The sequence below is a fragment of the Takifugu flavidus genome, chromosome 6 (genome assembly GCF_003711565.1).
Source record: "Takifugu flavidus isolate HTHZ2018 chromosome 6, ASM371156v2, whole genome shotgun sequence".
Taxonomy (NCBI): Eukaryota; Metazoa; Chordata; class Actinopteri; order Tetraodontiformes; family Tetraodontidae; genus Takifugu; species Takifugu flavidus.
Window position 1 is genome coordinate 2,026,590 of NC_079525.1, and position 18,149 is coordinate 2,044,738.

At 42.0% G+C, this 18,149-nt stretch overlaps 1 protein-coding gene and 1 long non-coding RNA gene across 3 annotated transcripts in view; both read right to left on the reverse strand.

Annotated features, from left to right (window-relative positions):
- Positions 1-18,149, reverse strand: part of LOC130527826 (zeta-sarcoglycan) — a 175,566-nt gene that overhangs the window by 36,586 nt on the left and 120,831 nt on the right. For both annotated transcript variants that reach the window (XM_057036603.1, XM_057036604.1), the window contains exon 4: positions 1,135-1,222. In XM_057036603.1, the coding sequence (XP_056892583.1) occupies positions 1,135-1,222 (88 nt within the window). The remainder of the gene's footprint in view (positions 1-1,134; positions 1,223-18,149) is intronic.
- On the reverse strand, positions 14,690-18,144 carry LOC130527829 (uncharacterized). Its single transcript, XR_008951125.1, has 2 exons — positions 16,344-18,144; positions 14,690-15,007 (listed from the first exon to the last, which is right to left on the reverse strand). It is a non-coding gene; the product is annotated as an uncharacterized LOC130527829 (long non-coding RNA).

Sequence of the window (18,149 nt, forward strand, 5' to 3'; positions counted from 1 at the left end):
CAAAACCCAAATGGACATTATTGGAATTATCGTGATTTATAACAATGTTAGTTAAGTCCGCTGACTGAGCCCTTATAAATTGATGCTCTAGGTCCCTCCCACCTAATGCTAACGCTCGCGAGCATCTCAACATGTAATCCACTCATAAGTGGTCGTCTTTCAGTTAGCTTGTTATGTTGACCTTTGCCATAACATGCACATACACATGTGGCCTCTTGAAGATAGATATCACATCTCCACTCTGCATACAAATATGTTTGTTTTGTTTTGAAGGAAAGGATGATCACAGCAGACCAAAGCATCCTGAAGGTGTGGAGAAATTCAAGTGTTTGGAACAGCACATGAAGTAAACACATATTCTCTGCTATTAACATGTTACAAATGCTGTGCTCTCACAACAGGAGACATTCAGTTCCACCTCATTAACTCTATAATATCTGTCGGTGCTTTACAGAAACTTAAACTCTAAAAAAACAACAGTGGCAGCTGTAACCTCCGTTTTTACAGGAAGAAACCTTGAGCAGGACCATATGAATGAGTTTTTCTGGACACATCCTCAACAGGTTCTATAAGAGGTTGCTTGTCTTTGTGTCATTCCTCTTGGGACAATCTAGAAGATTTAGCTTGTTTTATCAAAGTCATTTAATGTCCACATCTAAAAGGTTGGTCTTAATAGCACATAAAACACACACTACAGTGGTGTGTGTGACAGAAGTCTACAAGCCATATACATTCCAGTCCGACTCCTTTCTGTCCTTTTGTTCTGGAAACGGGTGATGACGAAATTATTGAGTCCCCCAAGATTTTTTCTTAAAAATACATGTCATGTGTCCTCTGAGTGACATTTACCGTAGGACACTGGGACATCGCTAATTCAATAGCAGCTTGGAATAATGATTTAGCCGAGACAAGAGCGCGGCTGTCAGCCTCTGTCAGATGCACTAATGGAAATGGATAACATTTGCTTTGCTAAAGAGAACGCGGTAAAATGCATTTAAGAATTCAAGCACAGGCAAAACAACATAGATTACTGTCTTGAAATGATCTAATTTGGATTGTTTTTGATGGATACTGTTTACAGCCACGTTAGAAAACAGTCGCCAACGGCTGCGTTGACGTCTGTGTTGATCTTACCGACTGTTAGCTGACCCGTCAGTTGTCCCTGGTCATTCCTTGCATTGACTGTCACGTTTCTGTCGGACTGGAGGATTAAGGGACTGTCCTGAAAATAAAGAGGAAATATATTTAGGACAACACCAGGAAGCAGCAACGAACCTCACGAACATCAGTAACAAGCAAGAGTCCACACAGCTTGTCGATGCTGTGGAACCAACACCCGCGGCGACCTTCAGACCTAACGCCCGGCTCCCTCTCTTCCACCCACCTCAAATGCTTTGCATTTAATCTGCATAACCTATTTAAAACAGCAGCCCAGACGTGAGCGCGATCGCTCCTTCTCGGCGGTGTGTCGCAATTATTCCCGTCCCAAATGAGCTTAATGAAACTGTGACCCTGACCTCCAGTCACTTTCTTCCGAGGCCGATTGAGTCAAAAGCCGTCTGCATTCACTAACTCACTGCTGTCCATGGTGTTCCTGTTTTGGGGTGCACTCCGTATTTAGTAGCACAATTATTCTGGCAATAAACTTACCTTTCCTCCGCAGTTGAGTTCATTTGTTCATCTTCTGTTAACCACTGGTGGACCTAAAAGGGTCCTAGGGGGTGTACCGGGGCACATCCCAGCAGTCAAAATGGCAAAATGCAGATAATTGTCTTTCTTTATTTTTAAATTCCTTTCCCTTCACCTCTCTTGCGCTTTTAAATTGCAGATTTGTTTTGCTGGCATGAAATGAGTAGCTCACAGGTGACCCAATTTCTCCACTGATTTCCTCAAATTAATAACACGCCGCATTCCATCCTGAATTCCAAATGAGAAACGTGTTAAAATTGGAAAGTCGTTGATCCGTTGAAACAAACCCCCCACCCCTTCTCATTATTTATTTATTTATGCCACCTTATGGGTGAATGTTCACAGTTTTGCTACCGTGTCACACCTGTGTGCTCCGCTGTGGACCATGGGGGGTCTCCTCCCAGGAAACCGGTGAACAACGCAAGCACAAGGACTGAAGTCAACTGAAAAGCGAAGCGTGAACACGCGCTAAAAGCCACAAGCTAACATCCAAGTTAGCGCTCAGGTGTTTCACACCGACTCGAAAGGAGTCTCCGCTGGTTTAAGGCGCAGCGATTCTCTCTGTTTCCACATGCATGTGGGCTGGATGAACGAATGATCTCCAGCGGGGCGTGTGATGGGCTCGGCTGCGTTATCTTCCCACCATGTTTAGGCAACTGCCGAATCATTCCAGCTCAGTCGCCACGTGCACTCCGGCTCTGCCCTATTCAGCTGGTGCAGGACTGTCATCAGGAACAGGCCAAAGATGGGAAATTGTATTTGATTAAGCACTCATATGCAAATGTATGGAAATGTGGGTTATAAATAACAATCGCATATTAAACAGATGCTAATATCCCTGTAAGCAAAAAAAGCGTATGCAAGGCAAAAACCGGCAGCACTTGTCTAAAATACAGGACTTTATCCTTTATGGATTTCACTGAATCCATGTCAGTGCGTGTGTGTTGAGCATCTGTTCAGTTAGTTCTGAGTGACATTAAAGAGCTCTGATCGACTGAAGTTTGTATGATGTGCGACGGCGGTTTAATGTGAGTTAACCGCGGCGCCGCAGCTTTATTAGATGGATTCCTTTTGAACGGCAGCAAGATGGTCATTCCTTTTCCAACATGCTTTATTTTAATCTACCAGGTAATGTAGGGGCCATCTTTATCATCGCCTGATGTTCAAAATCCAATTAGATTTTAAATTAAAGTGTATGCTGGAATATCCGTGGGCGTGTGCCCACAGGGGAGGCGGTCGCGTGCATCTGCATCGGAATAGGCACATCTTGCCTTTGCTGTTATGTCTAAACAGTCAATGTAAACACAACATTTTGAGTTTGTACCTTTCTGATGCTCTGACTGGCAATTATGTTTCTGTGACTTAACATTGGAAAGATTATTGATGAGTCCAATTTAGATAAGCAAGAGAAAAAACAAAACAAAACCAGCCAATCTTCGTTATACATGCGCTCAATAATTATGCACCAGCACCCTGTGAACAGCAACGCGCCATTAAAATACCATGTAGCATCTCCGCGTAGCACCCAGCTCGCACGGCTGCATCTGCTCTTTGGTCGATACTATATGAAACATTTTAAAATAAAAGTGGACAGATGTTTTGCTGGACATCCATGCCAAAATAAATAAATACATAAATAAATAAATACAAATGTAAACAAACTGCAGTGCTAACCACACCGCCACTGTGCAGCTGGCGTCAAAATGTCAAACCTGCTTTAGCAACGATTTATTATTCGGGATGTGTACTTCATGTTCCCCTCATGGCACAGCTATGTGTCTCTCAGGAATTTGTCCACCCCCCCCCCTTCCCTTCAGTTTGTGAAGAGGTGCACAGGCACATCAGACTCCCTATATATCACACACAGCGCTGCCATTAATTTGCTTAACCGTTTAATTCCCCTTTGATTGTGAGTACAGGCCCGAGGTGGCCTGCCTGAGGTAGCCAGTGTAATTAGTTTGGTATTAAACTGCTCTGGTGGCTCATCGTGGCACCCTCGATCCTCCAGCTCCAGATGGGCCCCCTCTTCACAGCTCCAGGCATGACCGTCGCCCCGGCTCGCTCGCTCACTGACCACCTGCGTCGTTTGTCATCCTAAAATGCTTGAATGAAGCTTCATCAGTGAAGAGACGGTTTATTTAATTATATATTTAGCGTCCAGGTTTCAGCTGACTTCCAGACGGAACTTAAAGCATCACTGGGCTGTTAGCAAGTCAGCTAAAGGAAAAAATACAAGCCTGACTTTATGTTACTGGCATTCAGGCGAAATGAAATGAAAAATAATTCACTTTAATCACTAAAGGCAAGCAGACTGTACGTGTTTAAACCAGAATACCAATCAAAACAGTGGGTGATGAAGTGCCTGCAGAACCCCTTCTTTCTCTTTCAACTTTAATTCCACTAATTAGCGAGGGCTATTAAATAAGTAATGTGTTTGTTGGTGTGCACAGCTTATTTGTTGTTTTCATTCCCCACGGCCATGTAACAACAGAAAATAAAGCACAAGTTGCACATAACCCCTTCCTCTCTGGGTATTTGGATTTAGCACGTTTAAAACTCACTTATGTGCATTTTGGGGCCTCGTCATCTGCTTGAGGTGTCATCATTTTCCTGTTCCCGCGTCATGTCAGCAACATTAAAATGAGCTTTAATCCATTTAAGTTGTAATGTGAAGGCTAGCCAGACAACACATGTCAAAGCTGGTTCATTTGCATAAGGCTAAAGAGTGCAAATTGCTGCCCGCATTTCAATAGTCTATGTCAAAACCATGAAAGCACTTATTTTGATTTGCTAAACACCAAAAACCTTTTTTCAATGATGTAATTAGCCAAACTACGATATTCTTTAAAGTCTCTGTCCCCAAAGTGCGACAGTGAGTGTAAAATCTTATCTAAAACCAAATTAATTAATCTTTTTTAAGAAACTGCATTTTCTCATTAGCTTATCTCAAGGCTGCTTTTGGAAAACAGTTGAGGCCCAGAAAGTGGTTAGCAAGGGGACGGCTCTCGCTATCTGGTTGATAAAAGGTTGGCACGCGAGATTTCAACATATTAATTGGATGCTGAATTTGAGGCTTGTTCGTCCCGATGAGGTTCCTCCAACGTGTCAGTGCTGCCAACCTCCAGACGTCTGTCCGCCGTGTTAGTGCCTCTGCAGGGGGATCGCTGTCAAGTGTTTGTAGCTCGTTTAGGTATGAAAGATTAAAAAGAAAGAAAGAAAACCAGACCTGACTCTATTTCACTTTCAGTAAGAGCAGTGAGGCCGTGATGTGAAGCGACTCACGGAAACCAAAGACCCACATGAGGAGAATGAGGTACGAGCAGTGCTGCAGACAGATTTTCTGAACCATAAATTTTGATGAATAATTAACCACGTCGGCGCCCCTAATACAGTCAAGACTGAGCTAGTCTGGAGCTCTGTCATGGCTCTGCTAATGACTATAACATAAGCATGCAAATAGATTTTTTTCCCCCTGTTTATGTTCCATTTGTTGGCGATTAACCATCCCAAACGCGGAGTCAAGGACCGATTTCTCCAGTTTAAAACAGAGTCAAACTAACCTCATGAACATCAAGACTTTCGCGAACTTCAACAAACGCCCATTAAATGTGTAAAACCCAAAACGTATTCTGAATGTATCAGTGCCATATTTAATACAACTGAGATTTGCAAATACGACCCGGCGAGCGATGTTTCACAAATGCTCCGTTCTGACCCGAGGATGGAGGGATAAAAGAAATGTGAGGCTTCTGCATCACATTTAAGATTAAAAGCCCAGAATGTCGCTGAGCCTTTTGTGGTGGCAACCTTTCATTTTTCCAGCAGCGTGTGTGCAACACGAGGCGGAGAATTTAGGAGCAACGCTACACCAGAGGACCTTGCCAATGTAGCAGGAACACTTCTAAGATCACAGCAGGCACAAAAAGTTCCTTTACATTCTCAGAGAAAAGAATGGGTCCGATTGATCGACGTGGTCGGGGATCAGCAGAGAATACATGTGTGAATATTATCAGAATCGGCTTTATTCTCATTATACAATGGTTCGCATGGCTAACCACAACCGAACTGTGATAACTTCGGGGTTAGAACCCACAGGTCACGATCACTGCTCATGTGCTCTAAAATCCCGTTTAACCTGCATGATAAAAGAACCAGTTCACAACCTGCAGTTTTTAGGATCCGTTTGTATAAAAAAGGCGGCAAAGCATCGTTCCATCCTTCATTATTCTTCCCTGATGCTTTTATTTACACGATGCGTTCATTTCAAACTGCTGTATCATACGATCGGTTGCTGGAGCAGAAGCATCCCTCCATTATCCTGCCCAGTGAAGCTCAACCATGCATCAGAAACAAACAGAAAACAGAAACGGGGGATTTTTATTCCCGCCAGAGTTCTCCTTCTTGCGTACAGACTTGCTTTCTGTTGGTTTTTCACATTCACTAAAAACACCACAGTGTTTTTGCTAAATCCTAATCTATTCTAACCTCGGAAAAATGTATTCCGACTAAACTGTCCTCATTTAAATAAGGACACGAGGAAGTTAAAGTCACTCCCCAGAAGGGATCTGAGCGGTTGCTTAATTATGTATCTTTTTTTGACAATGACAATTGAATTGTCAATTCTTTCTGCGTAAATATAGAAATGATGTTTTATTTCTCTGCATTTGAAACAGGGGCCAGTGATGGATTTCACCTGCTGGTCCAGGATGTGACCTTTCAGTCACCATCTCGTTCCTGCAGCTTCCGTAGGAAAGGATTGAGCAGGAAAGAGGGACAGACGAGGCCTTTATGATAGACAGAAGATCATTATCATGGATGTGCCTTGCTGTTGGTTATGAGTTTTACATGTTCGCTCAGAGATCTTTTGGTTCTCTGCTGCTGTAAGGAGCTTATTTTTTGCTTCTTACTACTGTTTTTAATGGCTCTTGTGAGCCGAAAGATCTGCTCTTTCAAGTGAACGTTAAGCTCCAGACAAAAAAAATTATTCCGTTTAATTCTATCTTCGTCACATTATAAATTAGCCTTCAATTCTGCAGGATGAGTTCTAACAAAGGAGAAGAAAAAGAGATGAAGATGAAGAGATGAAGGGAATTTGCATTAGAATAGCAGCAACATCTTTGCTCCGCACATGCTAATGTTAAAATTTACCCATCAAAAACAACACTGTTGGTCACCACAGAGCTAAATTTCCCTTTAAGTCTTCTGGACTAGTGACAAGATAAGTGGAACGGATGAGAAGACCAGAGCAAAGTAGATAAAGATGCTATGCTCCATTTGCCTTGAAATGTGTCCCCGCGGTTCCTGTAGTTATGGTTAAAAACAAAATCAGTCTGCGTGTGTTTCGGTGGGTTTTGTTCCAGTCTGTCTTTCCATTTGTGTCTCAAAATCCACAAGAGGTGCTAGATTTGTACATGTGTCATGCTTTGAATCCTCTTCTTGCCATGTAGAGTCCCTGCTTTTGTGGTTCTTTAAATTCCCCAGGGTATCACACGAACAGATCCTCTTTTCTTTCCATGCGTATGCTTTTGTGTTCAAATCCCATTGAGCTTGAATAGCTACATAGATTATTATTTTAACCCTAGTGGAGTCAGTACAATTCATTGTGGCTCAGAGAGACTGATCAGATAGTTATCACAGACAACCCATTACTGGCCCGGACCTTCAAGCTGCCGGTTCAAGAGCTAATCGTGATAACTGGCTAAAAGTCATCATTCTTGATCTTGAACTACAGTAGGGTCTACATCAGAGACAACCGCAAGAGAAATAAAGAAATCCAGTAGAAAAGGCTAGAAATGAAAGAAGATCTGCCTTCAATACCTTCCTCCACCCCACCCAAATACGCTGAGTCATGGGGGGACTGTTTGGTTAAGATATTGATATGTTATGTTGTCGACTTCAGTACAAAATACACACTTTGACTGGCCAAAACTGCTCAAAAAGTAAATTGATTGTTACCGTTTATGGCTGCAACACAGCAAAAACCATCCGGAACATGAGGAAAATAATGTTCATGGCTCGGAAGTGCTTTTTCCGACCTCCAAAGACACCCTGGAATGATCACCGTCGCTAGTCAGCTTACCGCAACAACAATTTGCAATTTCGATTTTGTAGTTCACGATATAAAATCCACTTTCACCTCACAATAGTCGGACTTTTTTTTAATTTTTTTTTAAATCTCCTGACCATGGAGAGATCCTTCAGGAGGGACAATCATTTCCATTATTTCCCAAAGCAGTGCCCGGTACTACAGAGTAGCTACAAATAAAGATCAGTACAAACAGTTAAGGACAGTTGCATTCCATTGTATTGACATGGAGGCAACAGTGTGCCACAGGAACATTTTGGTTCCTCATGGAGACAGCACTTCAACCAAAAATGCTGGGGGATTTTTTTGTGTTTTTGCTTGCACATCGACGCTTTAATGACTGCTCATCTGGGTTTTCCGGCTCATTTACTGATGGCTCGATATTCCTTGTGGTGGGGATTTCCTCATGTTGGCGTACTCACAGAGCTCTCAGCCATGTGATGAACTCCCATGCCTCTGTTGGACCTAGAGACTCTTTACAGGGAGATGCCATTTGCCTTCATGGGGAGGGTCATACATCACCTACCGAACACACCTTTTCTGACCATAGAGAGCTAAAGGAGTGTGATGCTGTGTGAGTCCACCACTCGACCTCTTTGAACCCTGTGTCACTCCAGGACTGGAGCAGCAGGTGTTACTCTTTGCCCCTCCCCTAAAGAAAGCGGGGGAGACTCAGACCTTCTGTTGGCCATCACCTCCTGCTAACACATAGGCCCCACCATCTCCAGTTCAGCTCAACCTTTCCTGCCCCAGTTACACCTTAACAGTTCCAGTAACTTTTTCCCTTTGGGGTGGAGGGAGCAACTACTGTATTTTAGTATCAAATCTGATGAGTGGAGAGCAGGTGTGGATCTGCTGCAGCGAAGTCCATAAAGGAATCTGTTAAAAAATGAGAGTAGGGCTGCACTGCCCCAAGCTGAGACACTTTTCCCCGTTGCAGACTCCACTTCCTGTTCTGTGTAACTGCCAGTATGACTTCCCCTCAGCTTTTCCCTGACACTTCAGTTCTACAAACAGGAGGAAAAAGCTCATCTTGCGATCTTGGATGTCTTGCATGAATCCTCTGTTCTTGAAGCACTTTAAAGAAACTATTATTCCAAACTTTTCATCCGTCTTAGTTTTGCTTCACACGTCACAGCTCATGTTAGTGGCAACTTGTTTTCTCTCCTTTTTACTGGCTGTCAGGTTCTTGTTCTTGGATCATGAAAATAAAAGAGATTTTATTTTCACGCTGATGTGGGTATCATGTCTCCCAAGGCAGTTTTTTAATGACTGATCCCTGGAGATTTCCATCCAACTGAAAGGACATAAGCACCCTTTATGTGCGTTAATGGGCAAGTTGGTCCATCTATAATGGGATGTTTGTGGTGTGGTGTAAGAAGAAATAAAAAGTTCACTGAGGAAACTCCGCTTTGATCCAGGGCAAAGGGACTTTTATTATTTGTTGGAAGACATTAAACCATCATCTAAAAGGCTGCTGTAAATGTAAACAATAGTGAGGGGTCACAACCTGATAGAGACAGATGGACAGATGGAAAGATTCCCTAAATGTTTTCAAATTTGGAGAAGAATAGTTTTACAAGTACAAAAGTAGAGTTGTTTTAATCTCCACTTTCCCCCTTGATCTCTAATTCAACTGTCTCCACTTCAATCCATTTCCAGTGCCCAGCTTTTTCAGGGAACTGAAAACCCTCAGCTTATATGCGTTCCTGTTTTATCTTACTTTGATCTCCATCCAACACCTAATCTTTATTCCTGCTGCTACTGATTTCCTCTTTATTTTTACGCAGTATATACTGTATGTATGCCCTTGGAAAGATCTATCATTCGGAGTCATTTTATGCTACAACAGTTCACCAGTATTTGCGTTTGCGCCTACTTCTTAGCATAATTCACCCCACAGCAGCTGGAAATGAGTGCACTTATTAAAATGGCTTTTCTAAAACAAATGTAACTTCTTTGGGTTAAAATAGTTTTTGCTGTTTTATATATTATTTACTGTAGCTTTGAATAGTGATTTCTCCATACACTCATTTACATTTTGTTAATATATAGTATAACAATAGTGCAATTTAGGATTTTACATGAGTCATTAACATGTGATGAGTAACGATCCAGCCTGAAAAAAGGAATATTTTGGATTAACACCCATATATGGTGGAATAGCTCACTGTCTGATGGGGTAGTTTAGAGGGACCTCACTGGTTTCTGTTCTTTTTGACTTTGCTGCCAACTGTTTTGCAAATGTCCCAAATGGTCACACACATAATATGTTGACAAAACATCATAGAACAAAAGCACTTCTCAGCCAACTTTTTTTTTTCTTTTATATCGATGTCAATCCAGGCTAACGTTCAAGGACCATGATTCTCTCAGGGACAAATCTATTAAGTCATTGTCTGTCCTCATAGGGTTGTTTATTGTCAACTCAACATTTGTCCTTCAGTTTTTATCAATTCATACATCCGTGCTTCACCTACTTTGTCCCTTAGCAGGGTTGCAGGGACAACTGGAGCCTATCCCAGAAGTGGAGCATACTGCAGACAAGTTGCCAGTTCCTGGCAGGACTATAATATTGTTACAGTCATACACACCTAAAGTCAGTTTAGAGTCACCAATTCAGAAAACAGAAAAGTCTTTTGTCCCCTGAAGATTGGAACTGGGGGCTTCCTTGCCGAGAGGCAACAGTGCTAACCCCTTCAATGCAGTACATCATTTGTCTTCAGTGAAACAGATATTACCTCTCTAAAAATGGAAATGAAAAGACCCAAAATCTCAGTTCTTCTACCTATGAAGAATGAGGATTTTAGCACAATATTGAATATTCGTGTAGTTTGACTATGAGAAAATGGAGAAACTTCATTTTTGAGCACACTGTCTCCTTCCACAGTGCACTACTTCTCGCTGTTAACATCGCATTTTAGAGATCACACATGGTGACCCTCACATTCCTGACAATGCTTCTCGACAATATGAGTGGGCTCATTCAATCCTCAAAGCTCTGTGAAGGTTTCAATTGGTAGAACCTGCTAAATGTGCCTTTTAATCTCTTCTGATTTCAGACTACTTACAGCAATACGGGGAACAATTTAGGCGTTGCCCATTTTTTAATGCAGATTTTAAAAAATAAATGAGAAATGCACACCCGGGGGCTGTTTTTGTGATTATGGGATTTTTCTATAATTTAGAGTGCCTGTAAAATATAATAAATCACTTCTAATAAAACGTAATTAAACTGGCGCTTAATGGCAGTTTATAATGGCTTATAATCACACAATACACAGACACATGCACAAAACTGAACCCAAAATAAGAACGATATAAAGGCTGTAAATCAGTTGCCACTGACCTGCATTGTTCAGATTGGTATAGGACATGTTAAGCATTTTTACAAAGCTCCCAGAGCCACAGCACAGACTGGCCTGTCACTTTCTGGTCTACATTCTCAACAGTGGAAATTTAAGCCAAGTCCAGACAGACCATTCCAAAACACTATTAGCCATATCATGGTTGCTGCACATGAGATAAACTGTCTGTATGAATATGGAATTTTTATTTTTTTTGCCAGCTCTGAAAAACAATCACATTGGAGTTGGGAGGGGTTGTACGTGCAAGGCATTGAGCTGGTCAGAAAGCACATTAAGGAGGAGATAGAGGCTTCAGTTCTGCGTAGTGCCTCTTCAGTTCAGGGGAATCACTTAGCGACACTCTCTGTGGAAGAGATTTCTTCCTTGCTAGAGAAAGTAGCGATAAAAACCATCCCTCCTGAATACATTCAAAGTGGTTTTATTCAAGATACTCCTGATTCCCAAGATGGGAGGGAGGCCATGCCATGCATGCCATATTAGGATATTAGCGTGACTCTGATGTGTTTTGTACACCCGGGCAATTGGTTCAATTCAATTGACCTCAAAGACATTTATTAAAACACCCCAATATGACCACACAAAAAATCTCCTAGATTCCCCTTTCAGAGGGACAATTGTAAAGCTACTTACAGAATACGTATTCAATGTAGGTTTCAGAATGAATCTAGAAAAAGTGTTCCTCCTTCTCAGACCATCTCCTTTATACTCCTCTTTATAGTCTCAAATCAGGCAAGAGTGAGATTGAGTGAGGAAAGGTAAAGGGCACGCAGAGACTGTTTAGCCCATTTTTTGTGTTGCTCAGACCTTGCCAAAGGGTATTAAGGCTAATGGCTGCAGACCTGGTGGTGGCTCCAATAGGACACGAGGGGAACGCAGCACTAGGTAGTTTCTCACAGACTCGAGACGAAGGAGAAAACTCAGTGTTGTCTATTATTCCCCGGAAGGGCGAATACCAGTTAGGGGTTCCACCTAAGGACCGTGGGCCTCCCTCTGGGCATAAATGAGCTCATCCAAAATGCAAGATGCTCTCTCACAGGACATGGTGGACAAGGGAAAGGTTTTCTTGTCACCAAAGTATAACAGCTTTCTCTGCATGCCATGTTTGTTTTGAGGGGAAGGTCATGGGGCAGCATTTCTTGATTTACTGACTTATGAGGGAGGTACACCATCAACCGCTGCCTCCATCCTGGGACCTGCCTACTGTGCTGATGCCATTTGGTCACACCGTGTGAACCACTGGATCGGGTGGGCTTGAAAATGGGAATTTTGGAGACAGTGTTATTGCTGTTGCTTGCATTAGATAAGCATGCAGGGGAGATTCATGCTCTTTCTGTAACCCAGGGATGTACTAAGTTCTCATCATGGAACATAAAGGCAACTTTGCAAAACAGGTACATGGTGCATGTGTGAGAAATCTGGTTCTGCAGTCATTGCTGATTCCCAAATTGCTGGGAAGATTTTTGCAAGTTTTCTGTTACCGAAGTGTAACTACAGCTTCAAAAAAAAGGTCTTGCACTGTTAAAACTTCCTCTTCTAGCTGAGCTAGCCAAACAGATTCATGTAGCTATTAAGCCAGAGTTGCAGAAACCAAATCTTGCTTAGCCTGCACTCGTGGTCATCTAATAGAAACTCGACTGACACCCTTGCGATCTCTTTGTCTTGCACCTTCACTTAAACACACATTCAGAGGAGTACGGTGTTTAATTAAGGCTGAGCCACACCAATGATCTGTACATGGCTAATTAAATGTAATCTCTGTGTCTCTGAGTATGAGCATGTGTGTCTGTACCTGTGTAAGTTTGTGAGTGTGCGTTGAATGTCGGGAGGTCAGACCGGTGCAATGCCACCTTCCCATCCAGTTTATTAATTCAAATGTCCACCTCTAATTAATTTCAAACAGTGGATTGTGACCGTTGCCCTGGAAACAAGCTGCGACTACTTATTACCTGCAGAAGCGAGATGTGAGCGGACAGAAAACAGTGACAAAGTTGTTCCACACGATTTAAGTTCTTTTTGAATGGAAAGTGGGATAATGCACATTCTTTGCACTTTGCCATTCTATAACCAGCAATTCCACAGTGTGCATCTTCATCTGGTGCTCATATTTCTCCAAGTTAACACCTTAGAACACCTCCAGCCTTGGTCAGTACCATCAGAAATGCTTGGCTAATACAGCTAAAGTGATAATAGGGTAGGCACCTTCATTGTTTTTACATTTCTGCACTTCTTTACCTGACGAAGCCTGAAATTTTCAGAAATTTACATCAAAACCTATGCATTTAATCTCAGCTGGGTATTGTTAAAAAAAAGAGGCTTCTTCCCTTACATCAAACTATAAACAGGAAATTCATAGAAAGTGATAGGGAAAACATATAGAGTACATACAGTACATGAATGATTTCAATTGGCAGGGAGGGTAACATGAATCCCTCTCATGTTTGAGCACACGTCCTACACATTTCATTTGATATGGTGATTACTTTTAACAAATGCTTTAGCGGATTGTGGTAAATGCAAAGCTTGGCTGCCGCATGGAACATCTCTGTCTTAAATGTCCTGTTAAATATAGACCCTCATTTTCCCCCACAGATGATATCGCTGGAACTGGCTGTGGGCTAAAAGATAATTTTGTCTGTTCAAAGCTATCTGTTCACTTGATCATCATGCCAATTACCTCACAGAGTCGAGAAAAGGGTGGGGGGGTGGGGGGTGTGTGTTGAAAATCTACTACACAGAGAAGATTCTTAGAGTTTAAAGTAAAGCTGTGCCATTTTCTAATTTCTGATTAAATAGAGGCTGTGGCACTATAGCTGAGGCAGTTTGACTAACACAGGGAAGCTAAATATGGTCTTTACATTGAATTTAGGCAATATTGTCTGGTGGAAGGGATCCCATCTAGTGCGTGCGTAAATCACATGATAAATATGGTTCTCGCACCCAGTTTATAGCCTTTTGATCAGCTGCTGCTGTCAACATGGAATTTATGGCTGTGCATATGCTGCCAAGTACCAACAATTAAAGTGATAAAAGGAGGTATTTAAGAGCTGATTCCCTAAAAAAAAAGCATACTAATAAAAACAAGATAAATAATGCATAGCAAATAAAATGTGATTTACATATCCTGTTAACCTAACTTGCATACTTGTTCTGCCAGTATCTGAAACAGTGTCTAGAATTTTCTAGAGGGCACAAACCAGATTTTGAGTTTCCGTTGTTGTAATGACATCATTAGAACTCTAAGCTTTAATGTACCCTGGTATGATGTGCTCTTTTCCGACAGTCAAGTTTTGTGATTAAGGGATTTGTTGTGACTTTTAGATGATGTGACCCGTGAGACAGAAGCTTAAGGAGTGGATCTATAAAATGATCTTTGGGAACAATAGATTAATATTCACATTCATGTTGTCCCTTCTTTCCCCCACAGGCCAGCCCGACTTTAATTCTCCTGACATTCTGAAAGGCTGTGAAATGTTAATGGGCACTATTTTTACATTGGCCATGACCCTGTCGAGATTAAGGCACCTATTTTTATAAAGAGGATCCATAGTGGGAAGGGCGTTTAGACTTTTATTGATAGGTTTGGACAAATGAAAAACATTACACCCATGCTCAAATGTGCCGTTGCCACATTCTGTGATAAAGACTTGGAAATAACAGACAAACTCGAGCTCTGCAGTCGTCCACTTCCGCCAGACCCGCAAAGTCCAAATCAATAAGGGTTTGGAAGATAAGAGCCATCCTAATGTTCCGTTAGAACGTCCTGCCATCAAATTACAGGTCCAAGGCTGGAGAAGTTTCAGCTAGCTCAGATCCCCAGAGAGCAAGCTCAGAGAAAAGTATGAGGCGGAGAAAGAAAGTAATAAATCTGAAAATGACAAACAGCAGAAATAAAGTTAAGGTGTCCTTCCACCTCCGCCTACTGTTCACTTTACAGGGTTCTGTCTAAGGCTACATTCGAATGAGGCAGGCATCTCATTTAGAGATGCTTTCAACTTTTTTTTGTAATATTTAGTGTTTAATTATCATTCTCATCCTTTAATGTATCTATTCACAAGGCTTTGTTCTGTCGCCATTTCCCCCCATCACCCATCTCCCTCACATTTGTGTTGTATGTGGTACAGAGCCATTGTTCCACCAGCCGTGCGCATTTTCAAGCCTTTATTGTGGCATCCGCACATAACTGGATCTGTCTTCATAGATCTGGCAGAGCAACAGGAGTGGGAGAGGGAAAGAATCAAAAACCTGGGAGGAAACAGGGGTGGGGGTGGGGGGCTAAAAAAACAACTGCAAAAAAGAAAGCTAAAAGTTAAAATCTGGAATCGAGGGGCAAGAAGAAAGGGTTTTCTTTGTGCCTCCTGTGGTGCTGTTGGGTCTTCCCGGGCCAATTAGGCTGAAAGCTTCGAGGCGTGTTTGTGTCACCCTTATACATACAGTATACATAGAGCCTGATATTAATGCAGTCATGCTAATGCAGCATACACAACAAGCTGATGTAAAAGCAGTACAGAAACCCCAGCCAGCGGGAGGATCTGTTCCCAAGCCAAGTCTCCCATCAACCGGCACTTCAGGTAGAAATTTACCAGTCCAGGAGTCGTATTTCCATTACCAACATTCAGAGGCTATTAGAGAGTAATTATGTAGAGACCAATGCCTTCCGTTCTACTGATGCTGCTCTTTGGCAAACATTTTAGACTCTGCACACATAGAAATTGTACATCAAGGTTCCCTGGCAGCTAATTTTGATGTTTCAAAGGGAACAGATGGAAGGGTCTTTCATCACAGCCTCCAGTACAAAACACTCGCAAATTAGCAGCCAGTACTCAGAAGTTGACTCCTGCACCCAGTGCAGGACAATGCTGTCTTTTCATTTGCTTAGAAGCTCTTCAGGTCAAAGGCCAAGCGCCAGAATGGCCAGCAAAACCAAATCTGGGTGACGTGTTTGATTACCTGATGGATGTGATCGATAAGCACCCAGTCAAGTCGCTCATTTGGGGATTTCTCCGCGACCAAATCTGTTTCCTGCACTTCCTTGTCATGTTCATGCGACTGACTCATGTATCGTCCCTCAGCATGTTGCCAGATCATATCAAGCGTGCAGTGCAGTGTATTTTCCAAGCGCCGGCAGAGATTTCATCAGCTGCGTTATGTGGTCCAACAGTAGTTGCCCCAGGTCTCATGTCTCTCAAGAGCTTTCTAATTACCTCCAATTTCCTGAAGAATGCGCCTTGAAATTCTTGTCAGGTACTTTGTAGTACTTCCTGCTTGGAATGTACCATCACAATGCTGCCAGATATCCCTGCTTGCTAACTGGATGTAGCCTGTAAACATGTTATTGCATCAGGAACATATATTGAAATAGCCAATTTCAAGTGATGCTTCTAGGACAGAGCTGTTATCCTGGGAGCCTTCATTTCCATTAGCTGTTGGGAGTTTCCAATTGTTTCAGCTTCCTCCTTCATTATTGTTTTTACCTGTTCTCGGTTTTTTATGTGTTTTACTTCAATAGGAAACTTTCCGTCAATGTTTCTTCACAACTGTTTTCTTTATCTCCCTTTTCTCCACCAAGATGCAGTCAGTCATCTTTCTCGTTGTGCCACTTGATGATTTTTTTGTTTCGCTAAAGGTCTCAGCATCCTTTTTATTTTGCTAAAGTAAGGTAAGGAGATACATATTTTTCATCATATTTTTTATTTTTGTCTCCTGTAGAGGGTTTTCCTTCTCTTTGCAGTGTCTTTGTTCTCGTGTGTGTTGTCACGCCATCTTTTTGCAGTCAGCTCTGTTTTTGTTCGACAGTGGACTCGTAGGTGCTGACATCCTGAAAATATGGAGCATCGCAAATTGCTTTTCCCCCACACTTGAGCCAAGTCGTTATTTCTAGTTACACGCCAATAACGGCTCAATAACTGTGTTGGTAAAAAATTTGCTTGAGTATTGCAATTTCTGGGAGGTTCGTTTCATTTCTTTTTTTGCTTTAACCAAGTGTCAGCCCGCATTTCACCTCATTATTGCGCCACAGCAACTGCGGCTAATCCGTGGCTAACATTTACATAATTATAGACCCTTCACAAAAGTTGCCAGTAGACACTGAAGGAATATGCATGTAAACGCTCAAATACGCATCATTTTCTGAAATGTGGAGCTTTTGCAGCTCAGATCATAGTTGTATGCAATTACTGGCCAATACAAACAGACCCATCCAATGTCCCAAGGGAAGGCTGAAAAGAACATTTCCTCTGTATGTTTAAACAGTTTTCTTTTACATTTATGAAGTCTATTTAAAGGAACAACAAAGAGCTAGAAGGCTTCCATTTAATGAACCCAACTGGCAGCTTGTGACAAGGATGTTAAATAATGCACTGCTTCACAACTCAGACCATTTCATTAATCACTGAAAGGCAAATACGCACATTCAAACCTCCCAATCCAATTTATGTATTGATCATCACTGACATTGTGCTGGGGGTAAATAAGCGTTGATAGGTTTGGTTGTTCATAATGCACTTAGACAAAGTGTTTTTCAAGTGTAGCTTGGTTTGGATGTGTCTATCCGGCGATGCCAAACTGTGTTTTGAAGAGAACTGAGCTGATCTAGCTGAAAAGTGATGTGCCGCAGGGGCCAAAGTGTATTCACTGAATTCAGCCATGATCGAGTGTGCTTTGTGCACTAAAAAACGCCCCCCCCCCCCTTCTCCTCATCGCCTCAGGTCTAGCATTTTTAGACAAAAATCAAATTTTTAAAAGGGAAAAAGTGCTTGCCTGCTGAGAATAAAAACAGTTTTGAAAAAGAATTATAGTGAGAAAAGACTTATGGATAAGTAGAGCAGGTGGTACCATGAAATCGCTTTATTATCTATTCCTAATAACTCTAATTTGTTTTCCTTGTGTTTCCTCCCAAACAATAAATTATGCCCAGTTCCACATTACATTGATTGATGCATGATAACTCTTAAGGAAGGATCTTGTCTGTTGGCAGTGCAGGCGAGGCCACGCGTCTGCGTACACAATAA